Below are 17361 nucleotides of genomic sequence, written 5' to 3'. Positions count from 1 at the left end.
ACCATGACTCTGCTCTATTTGTCAAATGTACTTCTGCTGGTCGAATTTTGCTTTCTCTATATGTTGATGATATGATTATTACAGGTGATGATGCTGTCGGGATTAGTCTATTAAAGTCCGAACTGACTCATTGTTTTGCTATGAAGGACTTGGGTTCCCTTCGTTACTTCTTGGACATTGAAGTTGCTTCCTCTCCAAAAGAGTATCTTCTTTCTCAATCTAAGTATATTTCTAATATTTTTGAGCATGCTCGGCTTTCTGATAATAAGACTGTTGATACTCCGATTGAGCTCAACGCTCGTTACTCTGCTTCTGATGGTTCTCTACTGCCGGATCCGAGTCTGTATCGGACTGTTGTTGGAAGTCTGGTTTATCTCACTATCATTCGTCCTGATATTGCATATGTTGTTCATATAGTCAGTCAGTTTGTTACTTCTCCTACTACGCTCATCATTCTTCGCATTTGAGATACCTCCGGCCTTTCGGACTCTTCTACTTTCATCTACTTCATCATTAGAGTTATGTGCTTACTCTAATCGATTGTGATGATCCCACCGGCAAATTGACTCGGATTTTGTATTTTTCTAGGTGATTCCCTTATCTCTTGGAAAAGTAAGAAGCAGGACGTCATTTCTCGATCCTCAACGGAGGTTGAATATCGCGCTATGGCTTCCACTACTTGTGAAATAGTTTGGTTGCGATGGTTGCTTGCTGATATGGGTGTCTTTCTGTGGCAACCGACTCCTTTACATTGTGATAATAAGAGTGCTATTCAGATTGCTCACAATTCGATTTTTTACGAACGGACCAAACATATCGAAATCGACTGTCATATTACCAATCATCACCTTCAGAATGGCACCTTGATATTGCCTTTTGTTTCTTCTTCCTTACAGCTTGCAGACTTGTTTACAAAATGTTTAACTGCTTCACGGTTTCGTTTTCTATCTGACAAACTCTCGATGCTTGTTGCCATCGCTACGTGAGTTTGAGGAGAGATGTTAAATAATGTAATTCTTTGTATATTGTAAGGGTAGTTTAGTCTTTTCTATATTCTTAGTATAGGAGTATATATAGCTCTCATTTGTATTAGGGTTATTCACTTTTTGTTTTGATGTTCTCCACCTTTCTTCAATCCTAACAATGGTCAGGCCCTTTATCCGAGTTATCAGGCCCAGGGGACGTGGATGTTAAGGTTAAAGGCGACAAAACTTGGAGTCTCTCACGCCTGTGGGGAACCTGAGAAGTACATACAAAACTGCGTGCAAGGCAACATCTGCCACGTTGCGCAAGCTGCTACTCCAGCTTCTTCTCTCTGACCACATTAAAAACTTGCACCAAAATCCCTCAATTTATCAAATTTAATGGTATAGAAGAAAGGAACGTGGACATAAATCCAATTTCGTGGGCCACATCTTCAATGTCAATATTATATTGGTTAGTATTTGTGTCTTGTTGGCTAACTAAGAGTTTCTTGCTTTTTAAGAGTCCTCTCCTTCAAAGAAATAAACAAATATGACGTATCCATAATCCATTGATTCCCTCCACGTAAATAATGCATGGTCAGAAAGAAATCATCTGCCGTCAATTCAACTACTCAAGGGTAATCCTCCTCTCTCTCCACCTAAAACTGGAGGAGGAAAAGTTTGTTCAGGATTTAGGTTGCTGCAACAACTAATTTCAATTCGACCTGAGATTAAATGCTCAGGGCAAATGTCAACTGTTCTTTAATCCATAGTCCAAGGCAAATCATACTTGGAAGCACCTTTAAGTCATGGATAATTAAGTACCATCCAGCTCAGAAACCGTTTTCTGCTGTTTCTGTCAAGGCCTTGAAGGATGAGACAGATGGCGGTAGAAGCAGCTTTCCAGGCCGAAGCTGGGATCCTGGCATGGAAATTGAGGTCCCTTTCGAACAAAGACCGGTATGTTTGCTTCATTCCTTCTCTGGGACATTTTGCATGCTGCACTAGCCGCTATTTTCTACTCGAGTTATGGAACATGTATGCACTTGTGTAGGTAGAATGTATCAAGGCAAAACGCAGCATAGGGTATGCAAAGACAAAAAAGATTTGCTGTATGGAACAGTAACATAAGTTCCAATGAAATTTGCTAAATATACTAAGAAAGAGAGAAATGGAGAATGAATGATAGATTGAGGGTATCATAATCCTGAACAGATTATAGTTGATTGAAGGGAATTCTGATTCCTAAAAATTTAGAAAACCTTAGCCATACTTAACACTACTCATTTTGTAACTCTGCAGGTGAATGAGTATGCATCTCTGAAAGATGGACCCTTGTATTCTTGGGGGGAGCTGGCTCCAGGGCCACTTTTCCTCCGTCTTGGAGGTCTCTGGTTAGTGACCTTCACAGTTCTTGGAGTTCCAATCTCAGCTGCAAGTTTCAATCCTGAAAGGGTAAGTCACAATTATTATTTGCAAACAAAATGGCAAGCAGAAGACCATCTAAATTGGAACAGAAATTGCCTTATCCCATAATAGTTCTCGAAACAATTTTTTTATTGTTACAAGCTTTCTAATAAGTGAGACGAAGCTCTACTTTCAATACTAGATTCATTTTTTGATGACCAAGAACCACAAGCAGAGAAGCTAACATGTGAAGCATCACATGTATCTGAATTACAAAAAACATATACACTATAACTTCATTATATGTGCAAATTTTGCAGGAGCCATTAAGATTTGTGCTGGCTGCTGGAACAGGAACTCTGCTTCTTGTGTCATTAATCATCCTTCGGATTTATCTGGTATCTTCACCACTCGTATTTTTTTTTTATTCGATATCTTCATCACCACTCCTACTTTTTCATGAAGCTCATTATATTCCCAGAGAATATGGCTATGCTTTTGGTGTGAACATACATGAGAGCAGTTGCTCCAGGAAACCTTCTATATATAATCGGTTAGAAATAACAAAACAAATATGATATTCGGACTGCAAAGTATTAGGGGAACTTATTTGAAGCCAACCAGGCTACATCATCGCCCTCTTTCAGAAATCACAAAACTATTTTAATTAGTAATTAGTAATTCATTTTTCTCATTTGTGTACCTAAAAGAGGTATTTGCCAACCTGCCATTGAGCCAAGAAGCTGTTGTAGAGCTTCTCTACATATATAAGTTTACTTACCTTATTAGCTAGACAAAGGCCAAATATTGTGATTGTACAACTTCTCCTACATATGGAAGTGCAATCATCTTTTTGACTGACTAATACCACTTTAAGCTGTGATGACGTTGATCTTCTACTTCAGAGCAGACGTACAGATGATCTCCTTAACAGGAGACTCAGGAAAGGGGGGCGCGCAGGGAAAGTAAATTGAAGCTTCTTTTTTTTCCCTCTTTTTTACAGTTGAGATCAGAGTTTTGATAACTAATCTGAAATTACCAAAATTGGATAAACTCAAACATAATGTATAAATCAACCGAATCCTTCACCTTTCCCACACGAATCCTTCATGCATGGTATTATTTAAGCATCCAAAAGAGAATTTTAAAGAATGCTAACAAAGGGTTAAATCCTGTACCATATATTTGTTAGTTGAACTGCTTATTCTTAAAATTTCTATACCTTTGTATTAGTGATTGCTTTTTTAATTTTTACTCCACAAACTCATCATCTTGCCATTTGGACTTTTAACATATCTCCACATGTATATTAAAGGGATGGAGTTATGTTGGAGATAGACTTCTATCTGCGGTTGTCCCATATGAAGAGAGTGGATGGTATGATGGACAAATGTGGGTAAAGCCACCAGAGGTAAGCTCTCTCTTTTCTCTCTCTGCTTGCAGCATGCATTTTCCTGTCCCATAAAGTTAATATTAATAGGTTATAACACAAACAAGGCAGATATTGCATTACAGCAGAACAGAAAGTTAGCATAAGTGATGCAGAAAAAGATAAAAACATTAGGTAGCAATGTCACATGCTTTAATGTGTAAGACCGAAATATAAACTCAAGTCTCCACTTTGCTGCAATTGCACCAACTGGCAACCAAAATGTCCTCAGCTGATCGTCCTGATGAGTGCTAACTCAGTCATCTTGTCTTTAAACTGAGATTCAATGCTAGACAAATAAAATATTCAGGAATGTAGTACATAAATTCAAAGCCCACAAGAATCTCTATTACAATATTCAGGAATGTAACTAATTTGATAGTCTGGAGACGGATAGATCTAATGGCGGCAGTAATTTAGCAGAACAAATTGACAGCTAGACTCGCCAAAAGTCGAGCACAAGCAGATATTACTTATTCCTGCTAGACTGGCATCGGAAACTAATAACTTATCTCCCTTTCCCCCTGGCAGGTCCTAGCTCGCGATAGATTGTTGGGTTCTTACAAGGTAAGAATGCATATGCACAATCCAATTCATAGTATTGCACAGTAAAAGAAATGAGACAACAAAATACTAAGCTCTGAACAAGTAAAAACAAGACAATTCACAAATTTGCAATATAACACAAGAAGAAAAGAGTTTTACAGGTGAAGACTTAAATAGAAAAATATATATCTTATGACAAGAAGTTAAGCATGCAAACATGTAGATACATACACAGGAATGCATGTGGACATGTACATATGCATGGAAGAATGTGCAGTACTCCCAAAACCAAGCAATCAAATACTGTTACTAAAAAAATATATACATGTATATATATGGTAAATGATTCCACTTGTTCTTCTTTCCAAAGACCAAAGTAGCATATAATAAATGATCTGACCTCCTTTAATACAAATGGGATTGATAAGGAAAATTCTAGCCTCCAGGTTAAACCAGTCATCTCACTGTTGAAACAAACGCTAGTCGGAACGGGTGCATTACTTGTCACAGCAGTATTATTATTTGTCTTTGCCACACCAGTCCAGAATTTCTTTCAAAACAACTCTGCCACAAAAGAGAACCCATCAAATGTCAACACAAAGTATAATGTTAGGTATGAGTACAACTTTACAAGTACAAAGATTTCAGCTAACTTCCATTTATGCACTTAGAGTAGATCCTTACACTTTCTTGTACATTTTGTAGAAAAGAAGAGTTGCTTAGTTTGCCAGTAGAGGTTATGGCTGATGATGATTTGGCGGCAGCTGCTGCCAAGGCTGCTGATGGAAGACCAGTCTACTGCAGAGATAGACATTACCGTGCATTAGCAGGTGGGCAGTACTGCAAATGGGAAGATCTACTCAAGTAATGAGAGAAAAGACCCATTTCCATAAATTTGTAATTTTTGTTCACTGGAGTACAAGTTTATGTTTAAAATTTCCCCCCTTTATCTTGAAGGAATAGTTAGCTTTCTAAAATTCTGAAAATACACGCACCTACACAAGAATGATACTCTGGAAAAGATCAAACCAACCAACATGTGGATCGATTTCAAGGAAACAATGCCAGTATCCTTGCCTATGCATTAGGAAAAAGAATATATAGGAACCCCCAATTGGGCCTGCAGTTTATTCTTGACAAGATGTACACGACTGAAATACAAAGCAGCAAATAAGAGCTACAATGGTTAATCGAGTTGTTTACAAGACCCATTATTTTCCGTTCTCATTAATCAACTTCAGTGATCACCATCCATATGAACTGAAAAGATACATAATTGTATGATATTTACACGGAGTTTGACATTCAGGAATATCACCTCACCTTCCATCACTGGGAGCAATTTCAAGAACATTTGGTGCAAAAATTGGCAAAAAGAGGCTTTTTTGGATTTGGCAACAGAAGTAGCACAAAAGTAATGCCCCTGATGACATCCGACGAGGCATATCTGTTGATCCAGTTAGCAGCATTAATGAGAACCCTTAATCTGTGCGCCTCTGAAGCCATCTACTATAGCAGGATCCACAAAGACAGGTTCTGAAGAAACTGTTGGCAGTCCAAAACATTATTGATGGTTGATGATAAAATAAGATTATTCACATAATCTTCAACCTTGAAAAAAAAATTTTAACTTCAATATGCTATGACCTAAAGCTTTTGTAATATCAAATATTTAACACCCCAATGCATCAATTTTAAATAATTTCTTGCCCGGAGAACTCTTAAGAATACTCCTTCCAAATAACCCAGAAGTTGCCACTTGCTAGTGCAAATTCCTTGGCCAACTATATGGCTATGCACAAAAACAATTCATTGTTCAAACCCACAGAAAAACAACTTGAGAGAGCCAGAGTGGTGAAGCAGATACTGAACATTGTAATGGCGCTAGTTCCTAAACAAGTCTCTTGCACCAATGAAGAATTTTAAACAGTTGACCTTCAACAATGCCCCTGAATGTTCGTTTCCTTCTTTTTGCATCTTCAATATCTAGTGATCTATATGCAAGAGCAAGTAAATACATTGCTGGATGGAGTCTCCTGCAACACATCAACAACAAAAGAGAGGGATGCAATTGTTTATGTGCATCAAAAATCAACAAGCCTACAACTGGAACCTCAACCCCCTTAAGCAGAAAACAGAAGTCTTTGTGTAAAGCATAACAAGTCACTGTACATGCATTATTTCCCTGTTTCCTTTTGTTCTTTTACCACCTCAAGAACCAGTACCCACACCACCAATACAGGCATTTTAATCTTTTACCAGGCAGTCCAAATATTCATTTATCACAAATCGAACACAAACTTTCGGAATCAGACAATAACATATGATGTGGACAATAAACATGAGCAGTTTTTAGTAATAAAGAGGCAATAATACAGTACAATTACCATCTGACTAGTGACTAGCACATTTAATGTTTTTCCTAGATGTGTTAGGTATTAGATGCTTTGTCAGCTTTCTATGTTTGCCTTTGCAGCTTTTTGTTTGTTTCTCCAGTATACCACGTGGGACACAGGTTGGTGTATGTCAAATTTTCGATATGAAGTAAGAATTAGTCATGGTCATAAGAAGTTCGGTATAGGAGGAAATCAGGAAATACTATACAAACAGACTTAAGGGATTCTTTTAAGACCTTGGCCTCTTCTTTTTCAGTTTTCTTTTTGAATTACTTTTCAACAACTTTGGACCTTCCAACTAAATATAGGTAATTTATCCATTTGTTCAATCGTAGTCAAACTTGACATCGGAATATTTGTTAAGCTGAGTTAGTAATATAACTCATGCGAACCAAATTTAGTGATAATTTCCAGTCCAAAGTATTGGTAGAAAACGTTAGTTTCTAATCCTAGTAGCAGTAGTTAGCAGTTAGTATATGCATACTGATGCACGTTATTGATTTTCCAAGATTATTATTTGGAAGAACAAAAGTAGTAGTAGGATTAGCAGTTATTCTATGGATAACCGAGCAAGTTATTTACTCTAAGATTGTTATTAGGAATATTAAAAGTTCTCATGTATTCTTTTGGTTCTTATGGTTCTAGATAAAAAATCCATGTAAGTCAGAGTTAGAAGAAAATTAGAAATATTACTGAAAGAATCCATATGATAGACTTACTTGTCATATTGCTCACTTCCATTAAAGCCATCCCAATACCTCTGACATGGGACTGTCTGGCCTTTCTTATCTCTACCGAATGTTTCAATATACCAACCACCTACATCATGCATGTCACAACGAGGTTCAAACAGCCAAAATCTGTAACACCAGTTCAATAAGATGAGTTAGGGGGTAGAATGAATTACATATACAGCTAAGGTATCACGTGAGAAGCAGACAACATTTGTTGAATATTTATATCATCCTCGACTTGTTAATGCAGCAGGAGGAAAGCTTCAAACCATTTCAACATGTTGATGACAACCAATAGAATCCTTTAACTAAGGCCAGGCTACTGACCATACAAAAAGGAAAGTTTACAGGCAGGTAAGCATGAGAAGTCCATAGCACAGAATTGGAAAATTGCAAAAAGACACTTGGAACTTGCAAGCTTGAATTTATTCCCAAATATAAATTCAGAAGAACCAAATTATAATAGAAGGTCACCAGCTGTATTCTAATTCTTTAGTAGAACATGCTCTTGAAAAGTCATTACACGGAGGGAGAAAAACAAAAACGGAAACAAAACCAATGCACAACACGTTCCACTCAAGCATTGAAAGGAAGAACAGTGCAAGCTTTACCGTGTTGCATGTTAGGCATAACACATAATTCATCCATCACAGTTGAATAACTGAAATTGCACCACTTACTTGCTTGGTGGTAGTCGAGCTCTACTACACCTACATTCGCAAATAGAAACTTTATCTCCTACTGGATACCAGTGCATATGCTTTACCTGAAAAATTTTGAATGAAAATAACCAATAACTTTCATATAACACACACATGGATGCATATAACTAATTAAGAAAATAAGGATATTTATGACACCATAATGACATACAACTTGAAGTTGATTCCTCCAGACCAGAGTCTCCCTTATTTATCAAATAATCAGCTTAGTCAAATTAAAGATTGTACAGTAAGCACCCCAGGATACGAGGAATTAATAAATACTGCAGCAAATCACACCGTAAGTATTAAATTGATGACATTTTATTTCACCAAATCAAGACTTATTAACTATCTTCACAAAATGGAACTTCAGCAAGAACTATGTGCATAGCAAAAAAATACTTGCAAAGATGGACAGGCAAAAATAAACTCTATGTGACTTGCAAATGAATTTTTAACAAGCATATATTAAACAGTGATATGAGAGATTATACAATCTACATTAGCCCTCTTTGGGCAATTGTTTTCTATTAAATTAATGTAATCGGACTATAATGAAATATTTATAAATGTAAAAAAAACAACAAAACAACTTTTCATCATTGTCATAAGTGAAAAAGAAGTCTGCCACACAAAGCCAAGAAAAGATTGTTCCACCATCCATTTCAGTCAAGAAGCATGCTCATCCAGTTCGGTATGCAAGTGATACACTCAATAAGGCAGGACCCTCATATCCTCTGTACTATTCCACAGAAACTAACAGCGAAATCAATTTTTCAAGATGAACCATAAAACAAAAAAAACTAAGTTATCTCAAGAATCTTAGAACCAGAAAGGAAACTGGCAGGAAAGACAATTACAAACCAGCAATGTTCTATGTTTCATTATGACATGGGTTTTTGTGCCACTCCTATCATAGACAAAGCATGATCCCTCCTCAGGACTGGTCCCCAATCCTGTTATAATTCCCAGTGGAATCCTCCATCCAACTTCACCACCCAAAACAGAATCCTCAGAAAACCCACTTCTGTGATGCATGGAATTATCATCTGAATTAAGAAAAACATGTATTTGATCTTCAGCACCTTCATTCTTTACTCCATTACTTTGGCTTTTAGGAGGAACTCTAGTGGCCATAGCAACCACCTTTCCACCTACATGCAATTCTAAATCTCTATATGCATCCAATGTGTGACTTGAAATATTCGTCACATGCATCTGAGACAATCCCACATCATTCACTTCATTACAATACAAAAACGTGCTTGTATTTGCAATGTATTCACATATTCCTAAATCAAAAGACGTAGAAGTCAACTTTTTAGTGCAAGCAGAAGTCAATTCAGGAACTTTATTGGCCAGGCAGACCATCCCAAAAAGATCACGCCCTGAAACCAAGTGTAGGACTTCAGGAGTTTCATAGACAGACCTCTCCTCTGCCTCAAAACGGTCAGGAAGAAGATCCATAGACTCGATTACAGGGCCGTAATAAGCTGCATGTATGGCTGAATAAAAATCAGCTTCAAGTACATCAAAATAGCCAGTTCCAACCACCACTTTCTTCTCTAACAATATGTCATTTATAGCTAATCTATACCACTTCAACCATTCAACAACTTCCATCTCTTTACTTCTAGCCATCTCAGATTTATACATGTAAAATGTTGAACCTTCTCTAGAATCCTTCTGCACATCCTTTCTCTGAGACCTAAGAAAGTTGTCATAGTGAGTTCTTCTCTCGGTATCTGAAAGAATCTGCAATTCAAGCATTGCACATTGTTCTCACTAGAAATCGAAACACCTTATAATAGAATACCAAAGCAGACAATAAATTAACAATGCCATCGCCCACACTACATACAAAGTGTTATATACAGCAGCATTGAGTATGAAGAAAATTCCCAAAATTGGTTAATCAATTGAAAATTAAACCTTCAGTTATTGGCATGCTACAACACTATCCATGGAAAAATATAAACCATAGGTGTATATATTATAAATTAAAATATACACGCATTTCTGAGATTTTTAGGCATTAGATATAAAATTGGAGACTTCATATAAGTCGTACTAGTTGTATTTCTTTAATCAAAGAAGTAAGTTACTCTGAAATTATAAAAACTAAAGAGAGACTCGAAACTTGAACTTGAACATATTGTCAAAGAGAGATTGATGTCGCATTCCTGTGTAAATGAAATGAAATGTCTATTAAAAATGCCTTATGCAAGTTGAAGCAATTACATTATAGCAACTACGCGCTTTCCAAACATGAGTTTTGACTGAAAACAATTCAATTCTTTAGTGCTTCCAAATATACTCATAAAGGAAATTACGTGTAATAGATACACTTTTTACGTAATGTAAACTACTACCCTCGACTAAAAATTAGGTATTATAAACTACCTAAATTTAGAATACTTTACATCGAAAACAAGATGAAAATCGCCAAACCTCATAAGCAGCGAGTATCTGAATGAAACGATGAGAAGCAGAAGAATCGTTATTTGAATTGGCGAGGTCCGGGTGAGTTTCTTTAGCTAATTTCCGAAACGAGATTTTAATTTCGGCGAACGAGCAAGTCTCCGAAACTCCTAAAATATCGTACGCGTTGCCAGCCGGAAACTCTGTCCGAGTCGACTCAGTGCTGCTGTTGCGGAAGAAGAAGAAGAAGATATAGCAGCGGTTAGTTGTGCTGTTTCGGTGATGTTTTGATTGAATAGGAATCAAAGACAGAGCCATTTAGGGTTGCAAATTGCAAGAGCGAGGTGATTGTGAGGGACTGTTCAGGTTTGGGAAGGAGGAAGTGAAAGTGATGGAGTGACCGGGCTGTTAAACGTGACACCTGGATATATAACGGTGTTGATTATCGTTAGTTTTGCCACGTTTTTACCAGTATTGGCGGGAGAGAATGTTAAACGGTGTCGTTCAGCTATCCGATTATATTCACCTACTTTGCAAGTCGCTCGTTAAAACGACTATTGTTACTTCTTAAGGAAAAGAAACTTGGAGACTTCCTCCTTAGATAAACTTGCCACTTTAGGTGAAATGTTATATTTATGCATGGCAACAAGTCTTACACCATGTTTTCTTTAGGCAAAATACTTTTAGTTAAAATGCATTTATACCCTTAAATAATTAAATAACTCAATATATTTTTAAATTTTAAAAAATAAAATAATTATATTTTCTAGAACAAACTATTTTTTTAACTAATAGTAATGATGTTGATTTTTTTTTTTTTTTATCAAAGTAAGAGATAAATTATTATCTTAAAAATTTTATCCACCAAAAGCCAAAACTAATACTTTTATTATATATAAAAGAGTGAGTTGGAAAAAATTAAAACAGTTTTTTTTTTTTTTTGCATCTAAAATTAATTAAATCTCATGCTTATACCATAATTGTTTTATTTTTAAAATTTTAAAATATAATTGAGCTATTTTAGAGTTTAAAAATTTAATCATGCTTTTATTGAAAATTCATGAACGATGCCTTTTGTTTTAAGTAAGAATAGCTAGTCCATGCGGAATAACCATTTTCAGATTTAGTTTTAACTTAAATAAAAGTTATTATTCTATAAAATATATTTTTAAGATGAATTGAAAATAGTTATTTTGCTTTAAAGAGTAGCTTTTTTTTTTTAGTTGTTCAACAAAAATTATGATAAAATTAACGGTGAGATGATAATTTAGTTTAAATTTAGCAATTTTATTTCTACTATTCTCTATTCTTTAGCAATAATTATTCTATTTCCTGCATATTCCGTTGCGTGATATCTTTGCTTCTGAAGGTGAAAATAGTACCGTCTCCAAGTATGAATCACTGGTATGTGGAAGTGGAAATATACAAGCTTTCATAATGGATTTGCTTCTCAAGGTGCAAATAGTACCGTCTCCACTTTCTCAGTACATATAATTTCTATATGATGACGTTAATTGGTGCACCAAATAACAACAGGTCTTTCTAAAACACAATTATTCTACCACAAGAGTACTTCGCTTGTGCCTGTACAGTCATTTTTAGGATGATCCATCTTTACATGATTCAGTCATCGCCTCTACAGTTCACAAGTGGATCGACTCCAACAGGGTTTTTACGATTTTTATCCATTTCCTTATAATTCACATTTTGGTGTGCCTTATATACCTGCTGCAGCCTAAGGATACAGTAACCAGACAAACCTTGCTTGCACCAACAGAACTTTGTTGGTTTTAATAATTGATGATTCTGTTGCATGTTAACTGCATCGACATATGTTATTGCATATAGTACTGATGTTTCTTTAAGATTCAAGTCCTTCACGATTATGACTTTATAGATATCTTGAAAATTATTTAATCCCTACCCTACTGAAATAAAAAGACCAAAATATTGGTTTCAAAACTTTGACTGAGCAATCTTATTGGGTAGTTAGTAATTGCTTGCCCTTTCTTTTTTTTCCCTCAACATAAACATAATCATGGAAAAGAATCCAATTATGCCAATTAGAAAGAACAGACCCACACCACTTTCTTTTGTATTCCACAGTACACAACAATGTGGGAAAGCTGATTAAACGTAACACAATGATGTTCTCTGGTGGAGCATATGGAATTCGATGAGTGCCATGGTACTGCTAATTGATTGATTGATGCTGTGTATGAAGCAGTAATTGAGTGATGATGATGGCCTTCACTTTCTTCGAACACAAACGGCTCATGCATATTTATTCTTTCTTCATGTTCTGAATGATTCAAATTGTCATAACTTGTGTTCTGCAATAACTGTCTTCTTTTTTTCTTTTTATATTTTCCATTCAATAATTGATTTTTGAGTGTAGATAAGAAATTGGTATGAAGAGCGACCATTTTTATTTCTCAATCAAGGTTTGATTCTTTTTAGAAGTACTTAGAAAAGTTATGTTGATATATCATGAGGATGATGTGAAAGAATCGCCAAGAGAAAAAATAATTATAATTGGCATACTAAGAGGATATCATATTATTGGAAAAGAAAAATAAAAGAAGAGTGAAAGAGTTTGGACCCACTTAAACTTTGACAAATACTTTACAGGAAAAAGAATATCACGAAATAATGTAGTAGGAAAAGTATCTTAATTCATATCTCAAATCATTTTCTTGAAACTTCCACTTTATATATATATATTTATATATAATATTATTAATTTGGCAATGTGTTGATAAGATGAATCACAAGGTCATTTTAGGTCATCTTCTTGTCTCTTTTAAATTAGGTGGATATCATGTTTTAATTATTTGATTAATTTCATGTTAATGATGATATAATCAAATAAGTTACTTCTCTAATAAAGAGGTCAACAAAAAAACAAATAATCTAAATCCCGTCAAAGAGCAAATGATTTAAGAGGCTGCTTTTCTAAAGAATGTCATACTTATTCTAAAGAATGTAATAAAATATATTAAAAGACCTGCAAGAAGGGAAAATGAATTTTTAAAAAATTACGAGGAACTGTGGCCGTCGTAGCCTCGCTCGATTTGGTCATTTGCTCCACTACTTTGTGGCTCATCATATCCACAGGTTCATTTGCGAAGAACAGATTTTTTAGCCTGTCTTCATGGTTCCTCTTGCAACCAAAAGGTTTCCACCTTTAATGGAAGAATTCGTATGCAATAGCATATTTGACCTTTTTATATTTTGCACACTTGTATCAAATGATTCAATTCCAACATCGTATATGATATAGGAAACTATTGATGATTAGATATCACCAAAATATATCTTTAAGATTCCTTATTGAAAAAAATAAAAAGAATCCAAATTTCTGTGATTTTAGGTGATGTTAATTTGACAAAAGATTTACTGGTATTTTGATTTATTGTAATAATAATAATAATAGTAGTAGTATATGTTATTTGCGATTAAAGATATTAATAAAATTGTTTCTTTATCTTATGATTTGAGTTTTTAAATTGAGTGATTAAACTTTTTAGAAAGGAATAGAATTAGATGAGATTTAATCCTTTAGATGTTCAACAAAGGATAGAAACAGAAACAGTAGAGCAATGTAAAAAAATAAACAGTTCAAAAAACAATTTGATGATGATAATAATAGATCGATATCAATTTAAATAAGATTTTAAATCAAATTATTTTCTATTTACAATAATAAAAACTTTAAAAGAAAAGAAAAAGATAAAATTTGTCACTAAATTCAGCCACAATATGTGGAATCTAAGTCAAACCATTTAGTTGGTATTAGCTAAGGCATATGGGCAGCATTATTGCACCACATCCACATGGCCTGGGTAGTGGTCAAGCCTGACAAATTAAATGAAGAGAAGACTATATAATAAAAGATATTTCCTCAACAGTACATGGCCAAGACTGTATATGTCATATGGTCCTGGTGATGTAAAATAGGGAAAAGCAAGGAGGAAGAAAACAAAATGGATAGCCTGTATTTTGTTGTATTTTCATACAGCTCGATTACATTAATTTCTTGAAGAACAAAAGAATCATTCTTATTTTTTATAGTACAAAGTGGGAAAGTAATGGTTGGATCAGTTTGTCTTCAATGTTTTCAATACCAAAACCATGAAAGTTAATGCCATGACTAAAGCTTTCCACAAAGTCCTTTTGCATTTCACATTTAGGATATATACTGAACAACCGAATTTATAATCAATTTGTTAAGAATTTGAGCAGAAGGATAAAGTATTTCATTAATGTCGCATAGCTTCTTTTCATATAAATGATTACTCTTTTTAATTGATAACTAATTATCTTTCTATAATGAAGATTTTATTAAATGGACAATCACCTCCATATTGCTATGACTTGTTTGGCGTCATAATGGGCAACTTAGAACATAAAACTCTTCCTTACTTTTTAAGGTAATGTTTGTTGTTATGACGAATTTTATTTAAATTTATAATATAGTTGAAAAAAATAAGATCGAATTTATAAATTTTATAATATCACTCCTTCACTAAAAAGATTTTCGGAATAAAAAATTCTAAAAACTCACATAAAATGTAATTTATTGTGTTAATGAAGAATTGTTTCAACTTTTTATTTACTCCATAAATACCCTTGAAATATATTTAATTTTATGTACATACCAAATAAGAGAGAATATAAATAAATCTATAAATTCTAAATATTTCATTTCAAATGAGACCTTAATAAGAAAAATAAATTAAATAATACAAAATGATTTTACAATGAACAAAGAAATAATTCTTTGATGGAATTAATTATTGGTGCCGCCTCAGAGGAGTAACTTAACTACATGTCATACATTTGAAGGCAAACTCTAAGTTCTCCTCTAATAATCACAGAACCAGGTTACTATCAGATTCAAATAATTACCATCTGTAACATATAACCCAAAAGAAGAAACAAATTTTCCCCACAATCAATAGAAGTTCAGTAGTACTGCCTGGTTCCCAATAATTCACTGCCTCAGGTTACCGAAAGCTCTTATCTTTGCATGGCATTATTACAGTCTAGTCGATGCTTTTAGGCCTTCTGCTTTTGTAAATATGTCGGAAAATACTGCATGGACATGATAATAGAATGATAAAATGTGGACACCGTTTAAAGCAAAAGCAAAAGTGGGGATAAGGACATTCAGCAGCACACCCAAATTTCAGGTTCCTTAGTAAACAATAAACACTATTGCTATTGATGCTTTCAGCTTTTCTGTATGTTACTGAAGATTACAATACTATAAAACAAATCAAACGAAAACTATAACCGATACTTTCATGGCATTCAATTCAATTAGGTTTCAAATGGAAGAAAATCTAAACGAGCTTGGATCATACCTTGAATTCTGAAACACCAAATTTATTGGGAAATGTATACAAATTTATCCTCTAATTTCACATGTTGATAAAAAGAAAAAAGAATCTAACCAATTTCATGTAGTTTAATCCACTATCGATTTACTACCGTATGTACTAACTTTATTTATTGCTACTCGTATAATTTTATTTTTTTATACACTAGATCCTTTGTGTTTAATGCATTTAAACATATTGTTTTTCTTTTCTTTTATCATTTTAGTACCCATTGTTGAATATTATAATACCTTATTTGTGTGTTAGAAATGAGTTTTCCAAAATTAATTTTAGCTACATCTATGAAGTTGTAATGAACAGTTAAATGTATTTGGTATTAAATTATAATATTTAATAATTTTGGAAGATCTTATAATAATGCCTCACCTTATAAGCATTTGGGAGATCTTAGATGGCATTAGTCTCGTTCCAATCCCAAGTTTGCATTCGTAATCATACACATGAAATTCATTGTTCTACACAAACTTCCAAATATCCATTGATCTTATGCAAGAATTTGCATAACACGACAGCAATTAGACAGGCTATGTCTCATGTCACTTTTGGACTCTTGTGCATCAGTTCAATGCAATAAAGTGCAACCATTTTAAAAGCCTCTTTCTTTAGCTTTTGAGCAAAGTTGCTTTTCTAAATGCTTGTACTTTAATTTCGTGGTACAGTAGAATAGAGTAAAGAAAAAATACTTGCAAATTGAAAACAAGAACTAATAAATGAAAAAAAAAAAAAAGGAGACTAATTTCAATAACTTTAGAATGAAAATCTTTTAGTTAATCAAAGTATTTATTCAAAATTATAGATTATAAACGAGTCATGTATTTATTATTTTTAAATAGTTAAATACGTGTCAATCATCTAATATAAAAATTATATATTTTTGATAATATTATATATTAAAAAAACCCTTGAATTTAAAAAATAGAAAGACAACTCTTTTTTTTTTTAATTTTAAAAGTAATATATTATTGCCCATGATGAATATAAAAAGAAAAAAAGATATTGAAATTCAGAACCCCCTCAATTCTGACAAGCATAAATCCCAATCAAGCCGCTTCCTAATAGGTAAGTTGAAAACAACTTTCATCTTGCAAGAAATATGGTTGCAGCTGTGCCATTTTCCTTCTGGATAAAGAGTAAAGAACTGATAATGAAGGAAAAGTAAAAGAAACTGTAATATATTATTGGTAGGGAATGGTAGGCAAGAAATTGAAGTATCAGAGACATACACTAGTTAATGTTAAGGCCACATGTAGCAGGTTGTAACCCAATGCCAATCATTTTTCTGCCCAACCAACTGGAGACAGTTAAGAATTTTTATTTTTCTATATGCTAATTAATTAACCATTATGAACATATT

The 17361-nt window shown here is 34.0% G+C and overlaps 2 protein-coding genes across 6 annotated transcripts; one reads left to right on the top strand and one right to left on the bottom strand.

Moving 5' to 3' along the window:
• The first annotated feature begins 1499 nt into the window (after positions 1 to 1499).
• LOC8261667 (protein CONSERVED IN THE GREEN LINEAGE AND DIATOMS 27, chloroplastic) lies at positions 1500 to 5539 on the top strand. 2 transcript variants are annotated; one of them, XM_048376456.1, is made up of 7 exons: positions 1500 to 1925; positions 2268 to 2420; positions 2693 to 2770; positions 3688 to 3783; positions 4333 to 4368; positions 4776 to 4960; positions 5053 to 5539. In XM_048376456.1, the coding sequence occupies exons 1-7, from the start codon at positions 1701 to 1703 to the stop codon at positions 5213 to 5215; spliced, it is 936 nt and encodes a 311-aa protein (XP_048232413.1). In that variant the 5' UTR covers positions 1500 to 1700; the 3' UTR covers positions 5216 to 5539. The 2 variants fall into 2 exon arrangements, with proteins under 2 accessions (XP_048232413.1, XP_048232414.1); XM_048376457.1 differs by having other exon boundaries at positions 1505 to 1925; positions 4794 to 4960; positions 5053 to 5303.
• LOC8261668 lies at positions 2138 to 11187 on the bottom strand. 4 transcript variants are annotated; one of them, XM_048376454.1, is made up of 9 exons: positions 10633 to 11177; positions 9046 to 9936; positions 8158 to 8243; positions 7463 to 7603; positions 5671 to 6383; positions 5343 to 5498; positions 5032 to 5145; positions 4748 to 4911; positions 2138 to 4077 (listed from the first exon to the last, which is right to left on the bottom strand). In XM_048376454.1, the coding sequence occupies exons 1-5, from the start codon at positions 10918 to 10920 to the stop codon at positions 6239 to 6241; spliced, it is 1551 nt and encodes a 516-aa protein (XP_048232411.1). In that variant the 5' UTR covers positions 10921 to 11177; the 3' UTR covers positions 2138 to 4077; positions 4748 to 4911; positions 5032 to 5145; positions 5343 to 5498; positions 5671 to 6238. The 4 variants fall into 4 exon arrangements, with proteins under 4 accessions (XP_048232411.1, XP_048232410.1, XP_048232412.1 ...); XM_048376453.1 differs by having other exon boundaries at positions 2138 to 3826; XM_048376455.1 differs by lacking the exon at positions 2138 to 4077 and having other exon boundaries at positions 4658 to 4911; positions 5671 to 5892; positions 10633 to 11187.
• Between the last annotated feature and the right edge of the window lie 6174 nt (positions 11188 to 17361).

This window comes from Ricinus communis, chromosome 7 (genome assembly GCF_019578655.1).
Source record: "Ricinus communis isolate WT05 ecotype wild-type chromosome 7, ASM1957865v1, whole genome shotgun sequence".
Lineage (NCBI taxonomy): Eukaryota > Viridiplantae > Streptophyta > Magnoliopsida > Malpighiales > Euphorbiaceae > Ricinus > Ricinus communis.
Note: the sequence above shows the minus strand (reverse complement) of the source record. Positions and strands in the feature narration are given on the sequence as shown.